The sequence below is a fragment of the Dermacentor andersoni genome, chromosome 1 (assembly GCF_023375885.2).
Source record: "Dermacentor andersoni chromosome 1, qqDerAnde1_hic_scaffold, whole genome shotgun sequence".
NCBI lineage: Eukaryota > Metazoa > Arthropoda > Arachnida > Ixodida > Ixodidae > Dermacentor > Dermacentor andersoni.
In genome coordinates, this window is record NC_092814.1 from 374,270,327 (window position 1) to 374,291,910 (window position 21,584).

At 45.5% G+C, this 21,584-nt stretch overlaps 1 protein-coding gene across 1 annotated transcript in view; it reads right to left on the reverse strand.

The window, feature by feature from the left end:
• Nucleotides 1–955: 955 nt before the first annotated feature.
• Nucleotides 956–21,584, reverse strand: part of LOC126518568 (protein GPR107) — a 126,923-nt gene continuing 106,294 nt past the window's right edge. Inside the window, exons 15-16 of the mRNA XM_072285866.1 lie at nucleotides 10,055–10,209; nucleotides 956–2,130 (exon numbers count right to left, since the gene is read on the reverse strand). Coding sequence (XP_072141967.1) covers nucleotides 2,016–2,130; nucleotides 10,055–10,209 — 270 coding nt within the window. The 3' untranslated portion in view covers nucleotides 956–2,015. The remainder of the gene's footprint in view (nucleotides 2,131–10,054; nucleotides 10,210–21,584) is intronic.

Below are 21,584 nucleotides of genomic sequence, written 5' to 3' on the forward strand. Positions count from 1 at the left end.
CTGGAAAATCGATCGTTAACTGCTCTGGCAATACCTCGTGCCGATGACACGGCGTCAATGACGATTCGTTGCAATTCCTCTGTTACTGGAGCCAGCATTAACACGACTTTCGTTCCCTTTCAATAAAGTTGCAACTAATTTTCCTTGATAAAAGCACAAATTCCCTGAGTATTTCCAGACTATTCAAATTCCCTGAGAATTCCCGGTTTTCCCGGTTGGTAGACACCCTGGGTATGTCAACATAATATGGAGCATACTTGTAGAGGGCCTTCAGCATCCCTGCTAGCAGTGCAGCAGATGTGCTTAAAAGTACTTGAAGACATTCAGCAATCGTGACAGCCGACGCAGCCTTTTGAAAGAGCGCGAGAGTTCGCAAGTGCCTGTCGTCTGCGAGAAAAGTCTCTCGTTCACAGCGAGCAGGTGTCGTAGCAGACGACACTGGTAGCTTTCCTCTCAAAGGCGCAACACTTTCTCACAATACAAAATTTTTATTTTCATAAAGCCTTGATGAGTATTTTTATATAAATACGTGCATGGTTGTTATTGCTGTTGTAAAAATAAATAAATAATTATTCTCTGGTGGTAAACTGTGCTTCCATCTCAAAGTAATACAAAGTTTATGTAATGTGCTGTGCATTATATAATATACCTTAGAAATAAAATTTGATTTTACGCTATAATATTTGAGTATACTTCGTTTACTGCACCGCAAGCAAACGCTGCTAGTCTAAAGATCGAAGTCAATCCGAAGCCTGTACTTCCTATCATTCCCATGTAGGTTGAGGCAACGCTCAGGGGAACCTCCGTAGACACTAGCGTCACATTTCCCTCTAGGGTATTTAGTTGGAAACTCTATGGTCTACAACGCTCTGCACAGAGCACAATCAGTCATCAGTTATTGCCAAGTGTGTAACTGGAGAGTGTCCAATGCTGTGGGGAAGAAAAACACTGCTGCTTCAATTGCGTTCTTTATTTGAAATAGTCTGTAAACTCAACACAGATCAAAACAGAAAGGGAGCGTGAGATCCTCCATCTAGCACAGGTGCCCATGACTAGGCAGAAGTGGCGCTAGGTAGCATACATCTAGCCATGTGCTCTATATATATATATATATATATATATATATATATATATATATATATATAAAGCATTTCTTTTTAATATTGGATGGCCAGACAGATGGGGGCACTAAACGAGCATGTGTTATAAGGACCCACCAATTTATTTTTACGCCATAAATTATTCTCGTACCACGCATTCTATGAGTGCGATAGATTAAGGCTTAACTTAAGAAGAAGGAAGTGAGAGAGAGAAAAAAAACAAGGAAAGACTATTGTAACACCAGCATTGAAAGTGCAGACAACATACACCAGGAAGCTGCAATACTAACGCTTCAACTACATAAATACAGCAACATCGTCTCAGGATACAACTGCAAAGAAAAAAAATAAGAACAGGACAACAGGTTATTGAAAGATATGGCAAAGTGCATCCGAGCATAAACATCAAGCGTGCGTTCCTAGCACACAACACGTAGGGGCCAGTATAATAATAATCCTAATAAAGCCTCAGAAAAATTAAAAGGCAGAGTGCGCCTCACATGCCTGAGTCCCTCACATGCATGTGCACTTGCTAGACTCTTCTGCTCATAACACCAAGCTGATGATGACCGTGAAGTAGAATTAGGAATGATGAAATTGACACACTTAGCGAGCAACACAGACCTTACACCTACACATGTGAATGAAAAAAAAAAAAAAGTGCCATGACATGTGCTGTTTCGAAGAAACATGACAGGAAAAGAGAGAGAGAAATAAAGAAAAAGAAAGAAAGCAGAGGAATGGAAACAAACGCTTCATAAAGAGTGAAATTCAGAATGCAGTCAACAGGACAGCAAAGATTTGTATCGGGGGTGGCTGGTCTGGCTCGCCGGCATGACCAGTGGCCAAGTGCACGCGCTCGCGTGTTTCCTTGCTCCGTCGGTCGAAGGTGGGAACTGCCTCCCTTGCCCCTTTTCAGTCATACTCGTGGCTGCTTTCGCGTTTGGTGGCCGTTGTGCCCTTGTCGTCGTGAATGTCCCTGTTGCGCAGTGTCTTGGATACATTCTCCGTCAGCCCAGTTTGAGTCAGCCTGCAGTGAAAACACAAGTTTGAAGAGGCACCGGAACATGTTTTGAACATGCAAATATTCACCAATGATTATGATACTCCCTATAGTGAACTTTGAGCGCAGCTGTTTAGGGGTTTTGAATTCGCAATATATTGTGGCAAAAAATTTGATTCTGAAGAACAGGGTCCACTCGGTGGCGGCGCAGTCTCTGCGGCAGACGAAGCACTTCTACAGGTTGCATCGTTCATTGTTCAGGAAGAACTGGCTTTGTATTATGATTTATATTGTTGCATAGTAGTGACAGTGAAGAACAACACAATGTCGAAACTGTGAGTTACAAATTTAATTCTTTATTGGGAGAACTTGTGTGCAGCAAAAAAGTAACACTCAAGAACAACGATAGTGGCAGGTAGAGTCAGTGATCGTCGAAAATCTGATCTGCGAGTCAAGCGCATTGGCGGTGCTCAGGTGGCTTCCACAATGTACTACACAATTTGCGTCGCGCATACAACCAGATTACAAAAAGCATTGGTGACAACAGCCAATGGATAAACTATCGATAGCATTCGAGACACTTCTGATACATGCTGGTGCGTCGTGGGATAACATTTAACATTTGTTATCCGGTGAAAAGCAGCGATAAAGTGAACAGACAATGTGTGGTAATCTGGCACCATCTCGTAGTGATTGTTGCAGAATGCATCTTGCATGGCCTTATGGTTTCCTTCTCACACGTTCCTCCTCACCCTCTCTTCGCTATTGCCACCTTTCATTTCTTGCTGCGCTCTGCGTTGCTTTTTCAGCCTTCATTGTTGTGCTTGTTCACTCGGTTACGCTGACACTCGCCGCTGGATCAGGCGCCTAAGAGCTGCACTCTAAAACTGCCAGCTAGCTGACTGCAGCAGAATGTCCTATTTCAGCCTCTTTGAAGACCAAATTTTGCAGCTTAAAAAGTTTTGAAGACAGGACGAATTTTTCTTAACATGCAAGGAATTTGCCGTTGTCAGCAATGACACCAACTCTGCCTTTGTCATCCTCGTGGATGGCTTCGAAGCGCATAAAAGTATGGCAAGGGTCAAGCGTTGCACAATGCCGGTTCCCAAAGTAAGCTTCGCAAAATGTTGAGGCGAGGCAAAACAAGAATGGAAAGGGGTCACTGTCACGTGAACCAGCATGTATACTTTACATACGCGTGCAGCCACCATTTCTCGTCACAGTGCAAGCACCGATACACCTTACAAGTGTACTGGCAGGCCTTCAGAGCTATTTTGGATGTGCCTGCTGTGATTGGAGCCCTTGGGCGCAGTAAAGGGCATGCATTAATTTTCTCAGACTGCGATTTTTTAGACGTTTTCGTGGCCCCTAGGGAGTCTGAAAAATCAGACACCGACGATACAACACGGAAAAACAGTATGGTATCAGCTAATAGTTCTTGAATGGCAGTCTGCAGAGTCTTTGTGGTCTACAGACGTGTTTCTAGGGCCTACAAAGCACTCTCTCTTAATAGAAGTGCCTTTTTTTTCTAAGAGGCTGGATTACAAGACCAGATGGAGCCATGTGGGTACTATAATACCATATATACTCACATAATGAATGCTCTTTCTTTCCCAAAATACTGTAGCAAAGTTGGGGGGTGCATTCATTATGCGGGGTAAATTTTATGGAAACTTTTTCAAAACAGAAAAAATTGAAAAGTAAGAAGGTAATGATTTGAAAAATGCAGTAGATAACTTACCTTAGCAGTAGACATACACATACACTATTTGCAAACTGTAACAGTGTTTCCATTGCACTTCACTGCATCGGAACCACCAGACCTGTTGTCCAGATCGCTGGCCGCTTCATCCCTATTGTGGTTCCATAACAGCTTGTCCTCGCAGCCGCTTCCGGCCGTCTGCTGTTAACGCAAGCATCACGTTCAAGCGCTGCTTTTCGGCACCTGTTGTTTTGACAAGCACGCTGTGTGCATCTCTTTTCTAGACCACCCTGCTCATTGGAATTACAAATTGTCATCTGATCAGCATTTCCATTTTGTGAGCAGATAAACTCTCTGCCCCGCCACAGGCGTCATAACTCAACTTGGGGCCCACAAAACACAGAAAAACCAAAGGGGGGCAGAAAAGCGAGCAACAGACATGAATTTGGCACTAGCCTCACTATGCAGTCGCTCATCTGCAGTCGTTCGGCACGCGACACCACGTGACATGTGCGAGCCATTTGCACAGAGGAAACCGGCTTGGCGATGGCTGCTCTAGTGCAGCGCCGCACCCTGGAAGGTGTGGTTTCCCCAAAGGCGCAGGCATCGCCCGCTGTCGTTCGGCGTACGTCGCCGCATGGCGTTTGGGAGCCACGTGCGTGAAAGAACGAGGAAACTGGCTTGGCGACGGCCGGTCTAGAGCAGCACCGCGCCCTGGAAGGTGCACATTCCCCAAAGCCCCTCGCATCTCCTGCAGTGATTTAGCACGCGGCGCCCCACGACGTTTGCAAGCCACGTGAGTGAAGGAATAGAAAACTGGTTTGGCAACGGCTGGTATGGAGCAGATGCAGCCAATGGAGCCGTAGTAGGGGAGACAACCCGAAAAAGCGAACGGGGGTGTGAGGGAGGCACGGTGCCTATGCACGGCGCATGCCGCCATTACAGCCCATTACTGCCGAGCGCTGCCGAGCTCTCTCTTCACTCTCTCTGTCCATCCCTCTTTTCTTTTTTTACTTCGCAGCAGTACACAGGCGCCGAAAAGTCAGATCAGCGCGTGCCACCATTTGTCGTGATAGCGAGCGGTGTCTCAAGCCGATTTCTATGTATTGAATTATTGATATATCGAACTATTTAGCGATCCCCTTCGAGTTCGATATATCCATGTTCGACTGTATACGGTTAATAACCATGCCCCCCCCACATATGCAAATTACCCAGTTATATTTTTCAGGAGTCACTCAAAAATCCTCTTTCCCAGTGTGCCACCTGCAAGCATTGAGCAACTAAGCGAAAGAAAGTGATGCAACCTACCTTCTGCTGTAGTTGCTTGCTGCACCTAGCTTATCAACTAAATTGAAACATAGGCCACTGCTGCAGTCATGCACTTAACAGAACGTCATTACAACACCTCCAGCACAGTCTCCTGCCCCTGGATCCTTTATCCCTTACAAAAAAGCACAAGAGATTCTTGATGTAATCACAGTTGAGCACCATTTATATCCAGAAGTAGTATCACGAATGAATTACAATAGAACCTCGATGATACGAATCTCTTGGAATGGTGGGAAAGTTTATATCCCCCGAAATTATCACCCCAAAATTGGAAAAAACATTGAGAAATTATGGTGGAGCAGATGTGGCAATGAAATGGCCAGCTGGCTCAAAACTTCCCTTTTTTAAAATTATTTCTTTCCCTCGTAATTCTAAGATGTTCCTTTATCCCATGGCAACAAATGTGGAAGAAATACACAGCAGAATAAGAGAAGATTTTGCTTTTTTAGTGTGTTGTCTTCAATATAGAGAAAGAATTTGTGCTTTGGGAGGTGCTATCGCACCGCTGATCATGCGAGTGTGGCTTTCCATTGACGCAGTGATGCCACCTTGGTATTGCCATAACCAGGAGATAAGAGATTTAGATATCAGCGGCACTGTATTTCTCCACGTAGAAATAGAAGCAACAAAAGTGAGTGTGAAAAGGGGTGCACACAGGGAGCACCTCCTATTGGTTGATGCGAATTTGAATAACTGGCACTTTTGTACATGTTTTGACAGCAGTGAGCTGCACACTGTGTGCTCCAAGGCCGAAATTTCAAGATTTGCTGGGCTACTTCGAGTTGCTTTCATTGCTACGTCCTAGCTGCTGCCTGATGGTGATAAGGGTATGAGTAGCGCAAGATAAGGGAATCTGTAAGGCAGAGCATGTGTCATTTAGGCATGCACAATTGTAGGGCTCAGAATGACTAACAGCAGTGACCAACTGTGCTCCCTCAGAAAGGACGGGCTTACTCAAATTAATGATCCGGCTCCCACTGTTCACAGGTCGACCAGGTACAGAGCTTGTCACCAAGCGCTGAGCCCTTTCTTTCCTTGTCATACGGGAACAAGAATGGACCACGAAACTGACTGCCTGCTCCCCATCCCCCCCAAAAGCAGCACCGTAGTGAAGTGTCTGAGGGCCTTGGCCCCTGCTGGTGACTATGGGGGTGAGGTCGAGGTCAGTGCATGTAAGCATCCACAGTGGTGCATCGGAATGCAAGAGCCACGAGCAGAGAGAGGAGAGGGCATGCAGTTACATGTCCAGTGCTAGCAGCGAGAGATAACGCACCTCCATCCGTGTTGGACTATAATGTTTTCTCTTTTTTTATTTCTCTTCTTTATTGCCTTTATAACTGCAGTACGGAGGGCTCACGGGCAGTCTTGGCTGTAACCACGCAGTGGTAGATCGGTGAGGCTCCGTACTGTTACGTCTTAACAGTATCCTGGGCTCTAACACCCAGCTAGGTGTGGAAAAGTGAGGGTGTGCTCTTCGAACTCTCTGTAAATGTAAATATCTCGCTGGTGCATAGGGTTTGTCATACCTGTTCATCGTTTCCTGTCTGCTACTTCAATCCCACCGAGCTACATCACAGGGATGTTGTGACCAGTGCATTGGTGTCGAAGCTCTGCCACTCTTACACTAGCTATGCTTGTTGCTATCGGCACAGCGGTGCTGATATAGACAAACACTTCTGACAACAAGCGATTCCGCTGCCACGCACAACTGATGCACCATATAGTAACAGTGGCATGTGCAAAACAAATGACGATACCTACAGAACCTGTGACAAGGAAGAAGCTCGATGTCGTCTCTCAAGTGCAAAGGTCCTTTTTTATTTTGCATATCTCTTGCCGTGGACACCGCAACTGTCTCACTCGAGGAGACGGACACGGGAACTACCGTATATACTCGTGTAAAGAACACAGTCGCATAATGAATGCATCCCTAAATTTCCTCTTGATAATTTGTATTTATGTTCCCCCCAGCATAATAACTGCACCCCCACATTTGGTCTTGCACATTCCCACAATAGAACGACCATGCTACAGTTTTCTGGAGAGACTAGAATCCTTCACTCTCACACATGTGTTTACAGAACACGGACTTAATCTTGATGCCCGTCGCTGTGTTGGAAAAACTTAATAATGATGCCACGTGACAAGCGCCAAGATCCCGTAAATGAAATTCGATGGCTAACTTATGTAGGCTGCACATCCGCTCTAGCGGCACACATGCCATGGCAGTACACCGGCACTGGCGGTTTGATGATGGAGAAGCCGACGGCAAACCCATGATGAGAGGACCCTGACGGCAAGCATGCGGTAAAAATAGGCTGCACATTCTCAGAATCGTTTGGGACCTGACAGAAAGAGCGACTGCGATAACGCTCAGCCTGTTTTTACTGAATGCTTGCTGCCAGTGCCACAGCAAAGGCACCTCGCAGAATTGAGAAAGCAAAAAACACGCAACTGCTACCTGCAATAGCAACTTTACTCTGACGTGATAGGACAGCATGTGTACGTGATGTGCAACCGGGTGCGGGGCACGGCAGAGTCGAAGTTAAGAAGAGGCGGCCGGTGTTTGGTCAGCATAGTAGGCATAGTTGGGAGTAGTGTCGAATTCGCTTGTCTATTGCTCACTTTTCTGCTTGTCTTTGGTTTCACTGTGTGCGATGGGCCCTAAGTTGAGTTATACACCTGCTGTGGGACACAAACTTTATCTGCTCACAAAACGGAAATACTGATCAGACACCAATAAACTTTGACATGTAATGAGCAGGACGGTTGAGTAAAGAGATGCATGCAGCATGCTTGTCAAAACAACAGGTGGCGAAAAGCAGTGCTTCAATGTGATGCTTGCAATAAGAGCAGATGGCCAGAAGCGGCTGTGAGGACAAGCTGTTGTGGAACCACGATGCGGATGAAGCGGCCAGCTTCCTGGACGACAGATCTGGTGGTTCCGATGCAGAGTGAAGTCCAATAAAAAAGCTGTTATGGTTTTCAAATAGCGTACGTGTATTTTTACTGCAAAGGTAAGTTATCTAATGCATTTTTAAAAATTATAACGAATTACTTTTAAATTTTTGCTGTTTCGAAAAGGTTCCCATAAAATTTACCCTGCGTAATAAACGCATCCCCCAACTTTGCTTCGTTCTTTTGGGGAAGAAAGTGTGTTTATTAGGCAACTACAGTAAAACCTTGTTAATATGTTCACGAAGCAACGAGGTTTTGTGAACAAAAAAAAAAAAAAAGAGAGAGAGAGAAAGAAAGAAAGAAGACCCAATAAAGTTACGCTCATTTCTTACCAGTTCACACATTCCAGGAAAACACAGCTTTTCTGCAACAACGTTCAGTACATCACCAAACTGCGATTGTATGATTTGTTTTGCGACCGCTAGATCCCATGTAAACAAGAAAATGCGCGAGGTGCGCATGATTGAGAACAGTATATAGCTGCCCGCCTCGAGAGCTTCACCCCAATACTTGCCCACCCGTCTCATGTGAAAACGCTGGCACGCACTCAGCTTAATTTCGGCATCAGCAAATCTTATGTGGAGTCGTTGCATGTGGCATTCACAGTTATCACTGCCAAAAATATTGCGATAAGCATTTTCGCCTATCTGTTTTACAGTGCGTGGTACTGTGGGAAGCATAGCACACACTTTTAACAGGCGATAACGGAGATGCGCTGCTGTTCCCTGCTGTAGACTGCGATCGTATGCGTTTTCGGGATGGTAGATCCCATGTGAATAAGGAAAGGCGCGAGGCGCGCACAGTTTCTTATTCCAGTACTAGCAAATCTCCGCCCGGGTCCTTGCACGCCACATTCACAGCTATTGCCACCTGACCTAATGCAATAAGCATGTTCACCTATCTGTTTTACAGCGTGCGGTGTGTAGTGCCATTGGTAGCATACTTCACACTTTTAGTAGGCAATAATCCAAATGTGCTGTTCCCTGCAGCAGGCGGCGTGATGTGGGCATCACGTTTCACTTCGGCAGCATCTGGCGTTGCCCATCAGCTTGATTTCGTTTTGGTTTCCGGTCGCCCTCTTAAAACAACAAAATGCGTCTCGGGCCGCCAGAGCACCACCAGCTCCACGCGCGTCAGCGTCTTATGTCGCAATGATCCACACTACGCTTCTCATTACATATGTGTCCACAATAGTTCAGTCCGTCAAATTTTTTTTTTAGTTACTTCGGATCGTACGTTTTCCCAGTTAGTATGTTTTATTTCTCATGGTTTTTCTCAAAACGTATGAATGAGGCTCTACTTTATATACGTCATTACAAAACAGAAGCGCACATTAACAACACTGTCCGGAAAGGGCAGGCCACGTGGCATCCCCGCAAGCATGGAGGTTACATTTCTCCTGATGTATAACGGCCGCAGAAGGAAGGACAAAAGAAAGAGACGTGCCTCCTTTGCTAGGCAAAGCTTGTCTGGGTGGAACATATGCTCGTAAAAGCTGTCGCGTTGTCACACCCAAAATAGAAAAAAAAAGTCCCTTCGGTTCCCTCCCGCATTTTTCTCCCTCCGTGCCGCCTAAGGTTTTGCGAGCCCATGCTACGCAGCATTGTCTGCTAGCCTACTGCTCCAGCTACTGTGGAATCACTGGAATCAGAATCACCAGATATTGAAGTATGAATTTGTAGTACAGAGGTGTTGTTAACATGACACAAAAACTGAATAATGATTATTATTCTGAAATATTCTGAATTCGTAGTACGGCAATAATTTTACACTGCAACCATAAGCAGTCAGCAAGGGATTTCTGAAAGGTTTGTCAATCTGAAATTTTTTTTAATGTGGTGTTCATAGCAATGAAATTTCACTGTAGCAGTTTGTCCAGAAAAAAAAAGGGTGTTGTGTATATGTATGTCGCTAACAATAAAATTCAATTCAAAACAAACAAAGCACGGGGACACTCACACTTCCTCCATTTCCTCCTCATCATCCTGGGAGAGGCGGAAGTAGGGGTTGGACTGAGTGGGCCGGAACTTGTAGCCCGTCAGCACAAAGAAGATGAGTGTGGCCCCCTCGCGGAACAGCTCATCCAGCCACTCATACCGGAAGGGCACCGTGATCTGCGTGGACATCACATTGCATGATAGGTGCTCGTCCATGTTATAACCACCCTGGGTGGTCAGCCAATGGCAGAACCGTAGGCAACAGCAACACTAGGCAATACATCTATCGGGCTGGAGTGAAATGTTAGCCATATGACATACTGTCTTGGATTTCTATATTCCCTCGCACAATTAACCGGCACAATGAATTCTGCAGCCTAATGCACAATGCCTGACATCTGCTGGCCAACTGGGGACATGTCAAAGGACAGGTCTTGTGGTTATGACACAAAGTGTGTTTGTGTTTCATTACATTCCCATTCATACACCTCCTTTCACAGCAGTCCCTGAATGAATGGACATTACTTCTATCCACTAATTTCTGCATTTTCAGCCAGAAACATTGGGGCACTTAGTCTTCAGAATGAAAGGCACCACTTCTCTTTTAACCGCTCTGTGCTTCACTGGGACAAGCCAGATGCTGTACACATTGGCTCAACCATCACCAAGGAGGCAGTGAACACCGCACAGGCCTAAACAGACAATCGGCGCCCCTTTCTTCACACCTTTTAGAAGCCCTGGCTACAGTGAGCCAGCCATTAACATTTCTAATACAAGCAAGTAACTTGTGTTTGTCGATAATACCGCCCAAATGCACCAATCCTGATGATGCGGCTTTATCTGCCTCTACCTTAGCTAAGCCTAATAGACTAACTAGCAGAAAAAAAAAGAGGGTGGGGGGACAAGAACCAAAGATCCTTGCCAACACGGTCAAATACATAATGTGGACGTTACAAAAGCACTGCAACTGCATTGGTGTAGCCCTAGCCGTTTATATCAGTGGGCAAGCAAAATGATAAGCACAACAAAGGTAGTGAAACATGGCAAGTTACTTGTTGCAAGAAATGTAATGATGAGTCTCCTACTTATCCTTAAAGTGATTATCATCGGAGCTTGACAACGATGCGGGCAATCGGTATTCCAATTAAATCGGCGCGACTGAAGGCTGGCATTGTTCCGTCTATATTTTCCCACAAGAGAAACACCTCGCCACTTCCAAGAGTGGCCTTCGCCAAGAGGAGAAAGGGTGAGGTAAGGGTTTTAATGTGCACACGGGCAATTTTTTAAACGGATGATCACCTGAGTGTCGAACAAACGGCCTTACAGCGGCCTATGACGAAGCGAGGTGGAGGCACAGCCGGGAATATGCACATGCGTGCAAAGTGCTTGCCGTTGTCATCCTGTTTTGCCCCGCCAATTTGTCACGGAACACTGTACTACAGCTGTTTGTTCGGCGCTGTTTTGGTACGGTGAAATAACTGGCCGGGGGTACGCTTGCGCATTCAGTGATATTTGCTAGTCGTCCTGCCACGCGGTGCCCGCAGGTTTAGCTGTTCAGCATTCGTGTTCAAATCGCACGACAAGAGGCGTTACGGTAATATTGTCATGCTCACGTTAGAGTAGTTGAACTCGTCGTGTAAAAACTTCGTTCTGTAGATTCGCACTCAGAGCTTGCTACCAGCAGCGAAATGCCGCAAAAAAGAGCGTCGGCACAGCCGCGCCCGTGGCAAGGCGAACGGGCTCAAATATTGAAGTAACGTTGTGAGGTATTGAACTTGTCAGCGTTCGACGTGGTCTAGCCCAATACAGGCATCGCTGCTGGACAAAAAATTTTTTCTTGCCTTTAACTAGCTATGCATCACGCATGGCAAAATTATAATTTGAAAGTAAATATAATACATTACTCATTACTTTCTTATTACGCTCATTCATTTGAATTACATTACCAATTACTGCTTTCAAAAAAGTAATGGTACTACTTTACGACTGCTTCCAAGAAGTTTCCATGCACACAAGAAGCAAAAAGCAAAGTATACAAGGACGCCAACCTTTCTTCAAGGTAACATACACTTGCCAACATTTCATGCTTTCCCCCCCATGTGCCTCCACGACACGCCACGACACTACCAACGTTCTGGCGCCGTACACAGCTTACTGGTGCATATTTAACGCAATTAGTAAATTACTTTAGCCATGAAATTACAGACACCAAATCATTCACATTACTAAATCACTACACAACTAATCCATCACATAAATTACTGAAAAAGTATTTCGATTACTGTAAGTAATCCAACTGTTGTCATGTTTGCTAATATGCATAATATGCTGAAATTCATGACATCCATGCCTTGCACTCTTCCAGATTATAGCAGAGCACCTTGAGAACCGAGCCCCTGATGAACCTGTTCCACTACCATCACAAATCGAAGGGTTTGAAGCAGCCAGTGTGACACAGGCAGAAAATGTTGAAGAGTTCGAAGTAGCCAAACGTGGCACATGTTTGCGATCATGTATCAACACGCAAAAAACCACGGAACTTTGGACAAGCAGCGGCAAGGTGCATGACATCGCGGAATTGTACCCGTGTTTACAATATAATGAGATGTTAGTGCTTCGGCATTCTTCCAGCAGCAAGTTCCCAGTGAGACTTTAGTGCGTTTTTTCTCCCGTCAGTGGAATGTGCAGCTACATGAAAAGACATATGTACCGGCTAAAATTTCCAGCACGCGAGAAGGTGCACACATTGCTCTCGCTGTTGGCACACTCAACATCGTCGTTGCCCCCGTTGCCGCCATCGTTTTCTGTATCGGCTGTCAGTTCGAACATGTACGGCGAAAATACAAGCTCTCCGAGACAGCGAGAACGTTCCATAATGCTTACAGCTCAGCTGTGAAGACAGAACAGAACAGCGTGCTATGCTCCAAAACGGCGGCGCCGACCAGCAATCCCCGTGAATGACGTCAAAGCGGTCCCGACCAATCACGGGCAACAGCGGCGTTCGCGCAATGCCCTGAGGTGCTGGTGCGTTTTCATGCAAAAAACTGCTGCTTGCGTTTGTTTCCGCCCTTTTTAAACGAGATATTCGTGTTCAGTGGACTCAAAACTGTAGAATGCGCAGGGAACTCATTTTTTTCGAAAAATGTTTCAGCTTCCCTTTAAGTCACGGCAAGTTTAAAATGTGGCTGGCAACATTGGCGGCGCCTGGCCATGCCCAGCCTCCAAGCAAGCCAGAGGGCACATTGATCCTGCATGGTGTGTTATTGCTTGTTGAGGCCATTATGTCGTATTCCCGTGCTAGTCAGTTGTGCCAGACTACAAGTGCTGAGAAAATGGCCTCCAAAAAAAAAAGGAAGCAAATTTCACTGAGCGACAAGATTAAGATTGTGGATGCAGTTGCATGTGGTGAAAAGCAGGCGGACATCGCAGCAGAAACGATGGTATTATCGAAGCTGACCGCGAGTTCAATCGTGAACAACAAAGGCATCACCGCCAAGTAAGTGTTGGGAAAAATTAATCGTAACATGCTTCAGTCTCTGTGAGGCAGCATACTCAGATGTTGAGTCCGCACTTTTGATGTGGCTGCGTGATGCATGAGCTTGCAATATTCCAATGAACAGACTACTGTTGAGGAAGTGAGTGGAACAGCTGGCCATGGTCCTCCGACATGACGGTGTCACTTTCAGCGACGGATGGCTGGGTTGTTCCAAGGCGAGGCATGGCGTGACATTCATGCAAGTCTGCAGTGAACGCAACAGTGCAAGTGTGGATTCTGTCTCCAAATGGAAAGCAAATGAGCTGCCAATGCATCTTGCCAGATACAAGGACAGGGAGGGACATATTTAATGCAGATGGAAGTGGTATGTATTATAAGGCAAAACCACACAAAATGTACGCAGTTTCTGGCAACAACTGTCACGGTGGTGAGCGCCAGTTGATATGCCAGTTGACTGTACTGCCAACATGAAAGCATGGATGGCGAAATACCTCTTCAACGCCTGACTGCTGCAGTCCAATAGGCAAATAATCAAGCACAAGAGGAAGGCGTTGCTTTTTTTTTTTTGACAACTGCTCAAGCCACATGAAGCCACCGAAGCTCGAAGCAATTGAGTTGGCTTACTTTCTCCCAAATGCGACATCGGTACTCCAGCCAATCGATCAAGGTGTTGTGCATTCCGTGAAAGCTGCCTACCATACACGCCTTGTCGAACGCCTGCTCTTCGACATGCAAAGTAGTTGGGAATTGAAAATAGACGTCAGGTTCCCAGTTGAAGTGTTGGCGAGTATTTGGCAACAGCTGAAAACTGATGTCGTCAAGAACTGCTTCAGGAAGGCTGGTCTTCAGAGAAATAATGAGACTGCCTGCGAAGAGTCATCCATCCTAGATGATGAACCATCGGACTGGATCCCATCAGTGTCAGGGAGGCATTCGAAGCAGAGAGCTTCTCTGACTTTGTCACATTTGACAATGAGCAACTGACGGACGAGGAAGTGAGAGCCATGATCGAAGGCCGTTCTGAGCTGTCATCAGACAATGACAGCAAGCAAGAAAATGAGCCACGCGGAGTCAGTCTGACATCACAGAAAGTGATTGACAGCGTCGAAGAAGTGAAAGAATATTTGCAGCAGCAAGATGACTGCTCCATTCAAATGTTACAGCTGACTGAAATGCGGTGCAAATTGACTGCATCCTCCCTCAAGGGGTTGCTGCCAATCTCTTGTCAGAAAGTTCTTTTCGAGCTAAATGTGAATAAAAAGTTTTTCTTTTTACTTTCGATGTTCCTTAATCACTCTTTGCAATAACATTATTAGACATCATAACCAAAGTTTCAGAAGTGAAGCATTCCGGTGCTCCAACCCCGTGTCCCGGTGTATTCCACTGGCATATTAGAATAAGTTATTATTGTGAGAGGTGCATTGGTACGACTATATTAGAGCTAATTCAGATTAGCAGTGTTGGTGTGGACAGAGGGGTGATAAGAAATTGCTGTTCGGAGCATATGTTTAGTTTCCCCGAGCAGACTTCGTGCAGCTGACAAAGTTGGCATGGCAAAACTGAACGCGTACAACAATCTTCAATCGTGCCCCTGGCAGCAGTGCACTGCATGCAACTTTTTCCGCCAGACGTGCAAAAAGTACACATGCATGTCTTCATGAATAGTGCCCCCCCCCCCCCCCCCCCCCCCCACCTTTTTATCTGACAATGTCTCGCGGCGTGACAGTGGTAGTCGAAACATGCAGCAACTGTTCGACGATCTTTTGGCATTTCAGCGGTGGCCTCCAGTTTCGGATACTACAGTCGAATCTTTTTAATTCAAACACAGTTAATTCGAACTTCCAGTTTATTCGAACTGATGCTGTGGTCACGTCAAACTCATGGGTATACCAATGGGCAAAAATGCCTGGTAATTTGAACACGCAAGCATTTGCAACTGTTAATTCAAACATACTGTGCTCCGAAAATGCTCTCAGTAGCGCGCTGAATCACGTGGCAGTGCCTCGGACTAGTTTAGAGGAAAAGCTTAGGATACCCCTCAATGCCACACGTGAAGCGAGGGGGGGGGAGAGAAAAAAATTACAGTGGAAATTTCACTCTTTCAAATGGCAAGGTCACTGTTTCTGTGAGAGATTGGTCGCTCAAATTCAAATTTCTTTTAATTCAAGCAAATTTTTGGGCCCCTTCAATTTCAAATGATCGAGATTCAACTGTATTATGATATGACTACGATTATTACGTACATTTTTTGTCGAATTATCTGGATCTGTTGTAGCGAAAGTCGACTGCATTCAATTTTGAATCAAATAGCGAACATTCCTAAAATTAGATTTCACAAATATTTGACTTTTCGAATATCGGTACCTACGGTGAATGACCCGGCCGTGGTCGGTGCCTTAATGCACACAGCCCTCCCACGGTGCGCTATCTTTATCAGTACAAGGTTCATTCAGGTCGATGATACCGATCTAAACGAGTAATGCGACGCAGACAGAGGGAACTATATACAACTGCAGTGCATGAGAGCATGTGCAAAGATCGGTCTGATTAGCCATCGGAAGGCAAGCTGATTGCATCGAATACGCGAGTGCAGTGTTCACGCATGCAGATTCGCGCAGTTGGGAGCTCTCTACTCATATGGGAGCACACAGATGAATTTGGGATGCGTCCTAGCGGTAGTTGCTGGCAGGATGACTGCGGACCTGAAGGTAGCTTGATATAGGCCATCAGTCTAACCTGCATGCGCGATTTTACGACCTATCACTGACGAGCCACCCTTACAAACATATTAGCAACAAGCTTTCCACGACGGTTTACGGCCTGTTATTACATCAGCGAGCAGTAAATTTTTGTACCACGGCCATACTGTCTAGCCAGTTAGGCCTATGGAGCTGCGTCGTCAGGTGTCAGCAACTAAATTTACGGCTACCTATTCACAGTTTTTCGCAAGAGTTTCAGAAAGTCAACAAACCATCGCGTCAATGAAAGTGAGCGCACAGGATGACCACTGCATGTTCCCGGCCGCCATATTTGTGAAATACTATATGGTGGACCCTCGTTCCCAATGCCATTCGTAGGTGCACAACAGTCTTTTTTTCATAGCTTCGAGCGACTTGTCACAAGACTAGCTTTGGATTTACATGGCGGGCTTGAAAATATCATATGAAATCATGCTGACCCACCCAGCTGCAGACACATTTACACGAATGGCAGATGGATGTGCACAGAATAAAAGAGGGGGGGGGGGGGGGGGGACGTCGCGTGACCTTGCCATGGGCTCCCCGATTTGAGGACTTTTTACCGTCAGCATTGCCCACGCGGAGTGGTGCCAAGTGACATGATGTGCATTCCTCGGTTTTGTCTGACGCACAGATTGGCCTTAACAAGCTGACTGTCATAAGGATGGTCAATGACAAAGATGGAAAAACCCTCCCATCTTCGGGAAGGAAACTGAAAAGCAATAGAAGGTTGCCATTAAGCACAGTATGGCCCACCATTAAACTGAAACCCACTGGTATTTAGGACAATGTTGCTATTTCTTCAGTTTGAGAGGGAAAAATATCACTTAATTCTATTTGACAGATTCTATCGATACAAATATATTCTAGACCTTCGTATACGAACTGAGCTGTTACCAGTTCTGGCATAATAATTTTGTTTCCTTTAATTAATAAGAGTAGAAGACACTATGCATTTCGATTCCTACGTACCTAAGTTACTAATAGCTAGCAAGCTTCTTGTTAAGTAATGTGATTGGGCTCATGAGCATGTGCGGCGCTGTTTTTTGCACAAAATTTGGAAGCATAACAGTTTGTGTTAAATTTTCTGATATTCGATTCGGTATTCGGCTTTTCTTTCTTGATTTGATTTTATATTTGATTTGAAATATACTAATTGGTATTCGCACACCCCTAGTTATAAAGATAGGATTTCTTGTTCTTCTTGACACTGTTTTAAGTGGACTGCACTGTACAGGTTATTATACCATAGACCAGAGTTTTTATGGCCTTGCAGTGCGAGTGTCAGCCACGTCTCTACTCTCGACACCACGTGTTGCCTTCTGGTGAGGACTGCACGAGAAGGGAAAAAGTGGGAACATTTGTGGTGCATGTTCGCATATTCTCATGCATTTAGATGTGCTCTTGCCGCATCTGCTGAGCTGTTTACTTGAGACATGTTTTACTGCATCTGCTGAGCGGGATGTGCAAAGGTTATTCATCCACGTGGCACTGTGCTGTCGTTGGTTGCACCAACAACCAGTGAACGAGGAAGCTGCTTATGCAACAGCCCTGCAATTGACGTTCACGCCTACACATGTTGGTGTTTGTGTAGAGAATGCTCGCCACAAAAGTTTCCTAGTTTCCTGCAATGCCTGAGAAACGACACTATAGGATAATGGCTTTCAATAGAAAAGACTTCATGCCCAGCAAGCCTGCTCAGGCACAAAGCTACGCGATCGTCTACGTCTTGCCTTCTTGCGCTGCGGGCTTGTGCTAACATAATAAGAGTGCTGTTTACGACCTTTCGGTGCCTTCATTTCTGGCCTGCTCAGTTCGCTTTCTGGATGGAAAGCCCATGGAGGTCAACTCATAACCAAAAGTGCATTTTGCACAAGAAAGAGAGGTAAGCAGACAGCGCTCAGGTGTGCACGTCGACTTCGTAATTTGCACAGCAATTGTCCCATTACGGCAAATAAACAAGACTGCAGGGAACTTGACGATTTTTGTGCTCTGTGTTTTTCACGCATGTGAATGAGCCACATTAGAGTACTCATTACCGCTAAAACAGAAAGCAGCATATAACTATCGTGCTTAGAAACAGTTCTGTACACGTGTCAATGCCTCACTTTATATTTTTTTTTTCTTTCTTTCGCACAATGTGTGGGTGCTTGAACTGCTACAATGGTGTGATGCTCACACTCAGCTACATGAGAAGCATGTTCAATCGTTTCTAACAAAGTTGGTGTCTCCTTCAGCGATGTCATACATAGATATGCAAATTATTGTGCGTTTGCTATTGATTGCAAGGGGGGAAAATAATTAAGCGCGTGTAACTGGCTGCTCAAGCAATGTAAAATATAATACTTAAATTTTGTGCACATTGAACTGGCCCACTAATTTGTTGTGTTGCTGAGTGTGTCAGAGTGTGTCAGAGTCCTGCGTAAACACATTTTCCCTGTGAGCAGTGTACAAAACAGAAAACAACTTTATACAGTCTAATTTCGTTAATTCAAACACGCTTAATTTGAACTTTCAGTTTATTCGAACTGACGCTGTGGCCTCGTCAAAGCTATGTGTATTCCAATGGGCGCAAATGCCTGGTAATTTGAATGTGCAAGCATTTGTGATGGTTAATTTGAACATACTGCACTCCAACAATGCTCTCAGCAGCGTGCCAAATAACGTGGTGACGCCTCCGACTAGCATTCTTCTGACGCAGCCATAGAGGAAAAGCTTAGGAGAGACTTCTCAATGCTGTGCGCTAAGAAAAAAAAAAAAGCCACGGCGGAAATTTGTGCACAGGCGTGCGCATGTGCGCATCACTGATTACTTCTGTTTGTGATGGGTTAGTGACTTCTGTTAGTGTCATGGCCCCGCCACGTACCCCATAGAGTCAATGTATAAGAACGTCTGAAATTTCGGACGCAAAAAACTTTTGCTGTCCAACTTTCCGGACTTTTTGCCACGCTTGAAACGGCATTAATCGAAGCCACCCCCATCGCAATTTTGATTATTGCGCCGCCTCGAGCCTGCGCTCTCGCACGCAGATCCGCTGGCAGCCGTAGCCACACCCTCAGCAACGCTAGGCCTAGCTCTTCGACCTTCACTACCAAGCTTCTTGCTGTTTGGTGTCGTGTTTTTCATTGAAACAATTCGCCGCTGTTCGAAATGGCGCTGACTCTGCCTTCGTAATCTTCGCCGATGTCTTCGGAGCGCGAAAAGCATGGCACATTGCATAATGCCGGGTCCCAAAGTCAACTTCGCCCCAATATAGCAGTGTTATGTGGTGAGGCATACCCAAAGTTCGAGGGGGCAATTGTCACGGGACACGTTAAAAAGATCATGGGGTTTAACGTGCCAAAACCACTTTCTGATTATGAGGCACGCCGTAGTGGAGGACTCCGGAAATTTCGACCACCTGGGGATCTTTAACGTGCACCTAAATCTAAGTACACGGGTGTTTTTGCATTTCGCCCCCATCGAAATGTGGCCGCCGTGGCCGGGATTCGATCCCGCGACCTCGTGCTCAGCAGCCCAACACCATAGCCACTGAGCAACCACGGCGGGTACGGGACACGTCCCCTTTTATTATGCACACGTGCACCCGCCGCCTCCTGTGACAGTACAAGCACCAATCCGCCTAATAACTCACTGTAATTTGTAAATACGTGTGAATAAATCTTGTGGAGCTTCCCGCCCATGTGTTAGCTCAGTGCACATGCGCCACTGCAGGTAAGTCCTCCATTCAATTAGCTTCCTTTAATTCAAACTTCTTTTAGCTCGAACGAATTTTCGGGCCCCTTCGAGTTTGAATTATCGAGATTCGACAGTAGTACTCATATCGATCGTGGTAAGCTAAGAGCACATGATGATCGAGATGACAAAGCAGGGTAAAAATGCAGCACAATTAATGTACTATGGAAAAGCACGACACGAGTATTATACTCGCCTTCAAAAAACAGAAAACTAGGCATAGCGTCAGAGTGTCAGCATAGCATACTAGATGTCATTTAGTCTGCTTCATACAGTACTTCAAGCTCCCCAAAAAACGGGCACATTTAGCAGATATCTCAGAAAAGAGCTTGGCCAACTGAACAACATGCATTGTAACTGCAGTGAAGCAGACGACACCACAGGGTGCTCTTGCTAAATTATCTCCATGGTATATTTCTGTCATCTGAAATGTGATCACATTAAAGAAAATACACTTGTCGGAATTCAGATGACAGGTCGGCTGCAGCGCGTTCGGAACCAGTCATCGAAGGAGACTGACAACCGCAAACATGCTGTGGCCTCCTGCTGCCTGCGTTGTTTCCCCAGTTCCCTCACCATCATCATCACCATAACAAAAACATGGCAGCCGCCTACAGGTGCTGGAAATTCTGGTCTATAAAAGAAACGAAAGGACGAGAGAAAAAGTAAATAACACACATGCATCTGCTCACAGAAAAGCTCGGAAAAGGCTCGGTTGTGCAGCCATGAGGATAGAGATGGATAACATACTGCTTATTGATGGTGCCATAAAGCTCCACTTTTCACTTTGTTCACTTCATGGTGCTCACTGCTGCCTTTTTCCGAGCTTTTGTGTGAGCGGATGCATGCGCCTTATTTTATTTTCTCTCGTCCTTCTGTCTCTGGTTAATATATTAAACCTGTAGCGGCGTACCAAGCCTGTTGCTCGGCTACCCCTACCCACCTAACATTAAAATTTCTCTCAACAGTGCATGTGTATTTTCACTACTGGTTGATATTACGGATTCCTCATGATACATCATTGGAATTTGTAAATTATGTAGACAGTGGGTGGGCTATGTGGTGTGAATAAAGTACGATGGCTGTGCTCGTTCAAGAGACTACTGACCTAAGCTAGCGATCTGGCATAATGCAGCACCATCATTCTGAGTACAACAGCTCACAGGAACCAAATGCAAAATATATCTTCTTGTTCACTCGCGCATATGAATAGGCAGCATCAGGGCTAGTCCTGAGCTATAGCTTCCTCTTAAGCCATGGAGCCACAATATTGAAAATTTTGTAAAAGCTTTGCATCAAGAACCTGCCTGTTACATGTGGCGAATTGTTAAGAATGCGGAATGCACAGAGAACAGCTTCAACAGCGAGGATGTTTCCCATAGAGAAGCACGGAAAGAACACCTACCGCATGCCTTTGCCCAACGAGTCATCTGGTGGCGTGAATTGGTGGCATGGGAGTTTACCTATATGGCAGCTGTGAAACTCACACTGTTGACACCTAAAACAATATCATACATTGCGGTCCATGCAGTCAGATCGGAGTCAGATTTATAGGAGTATATGTATAATATTTAGCTTATGAA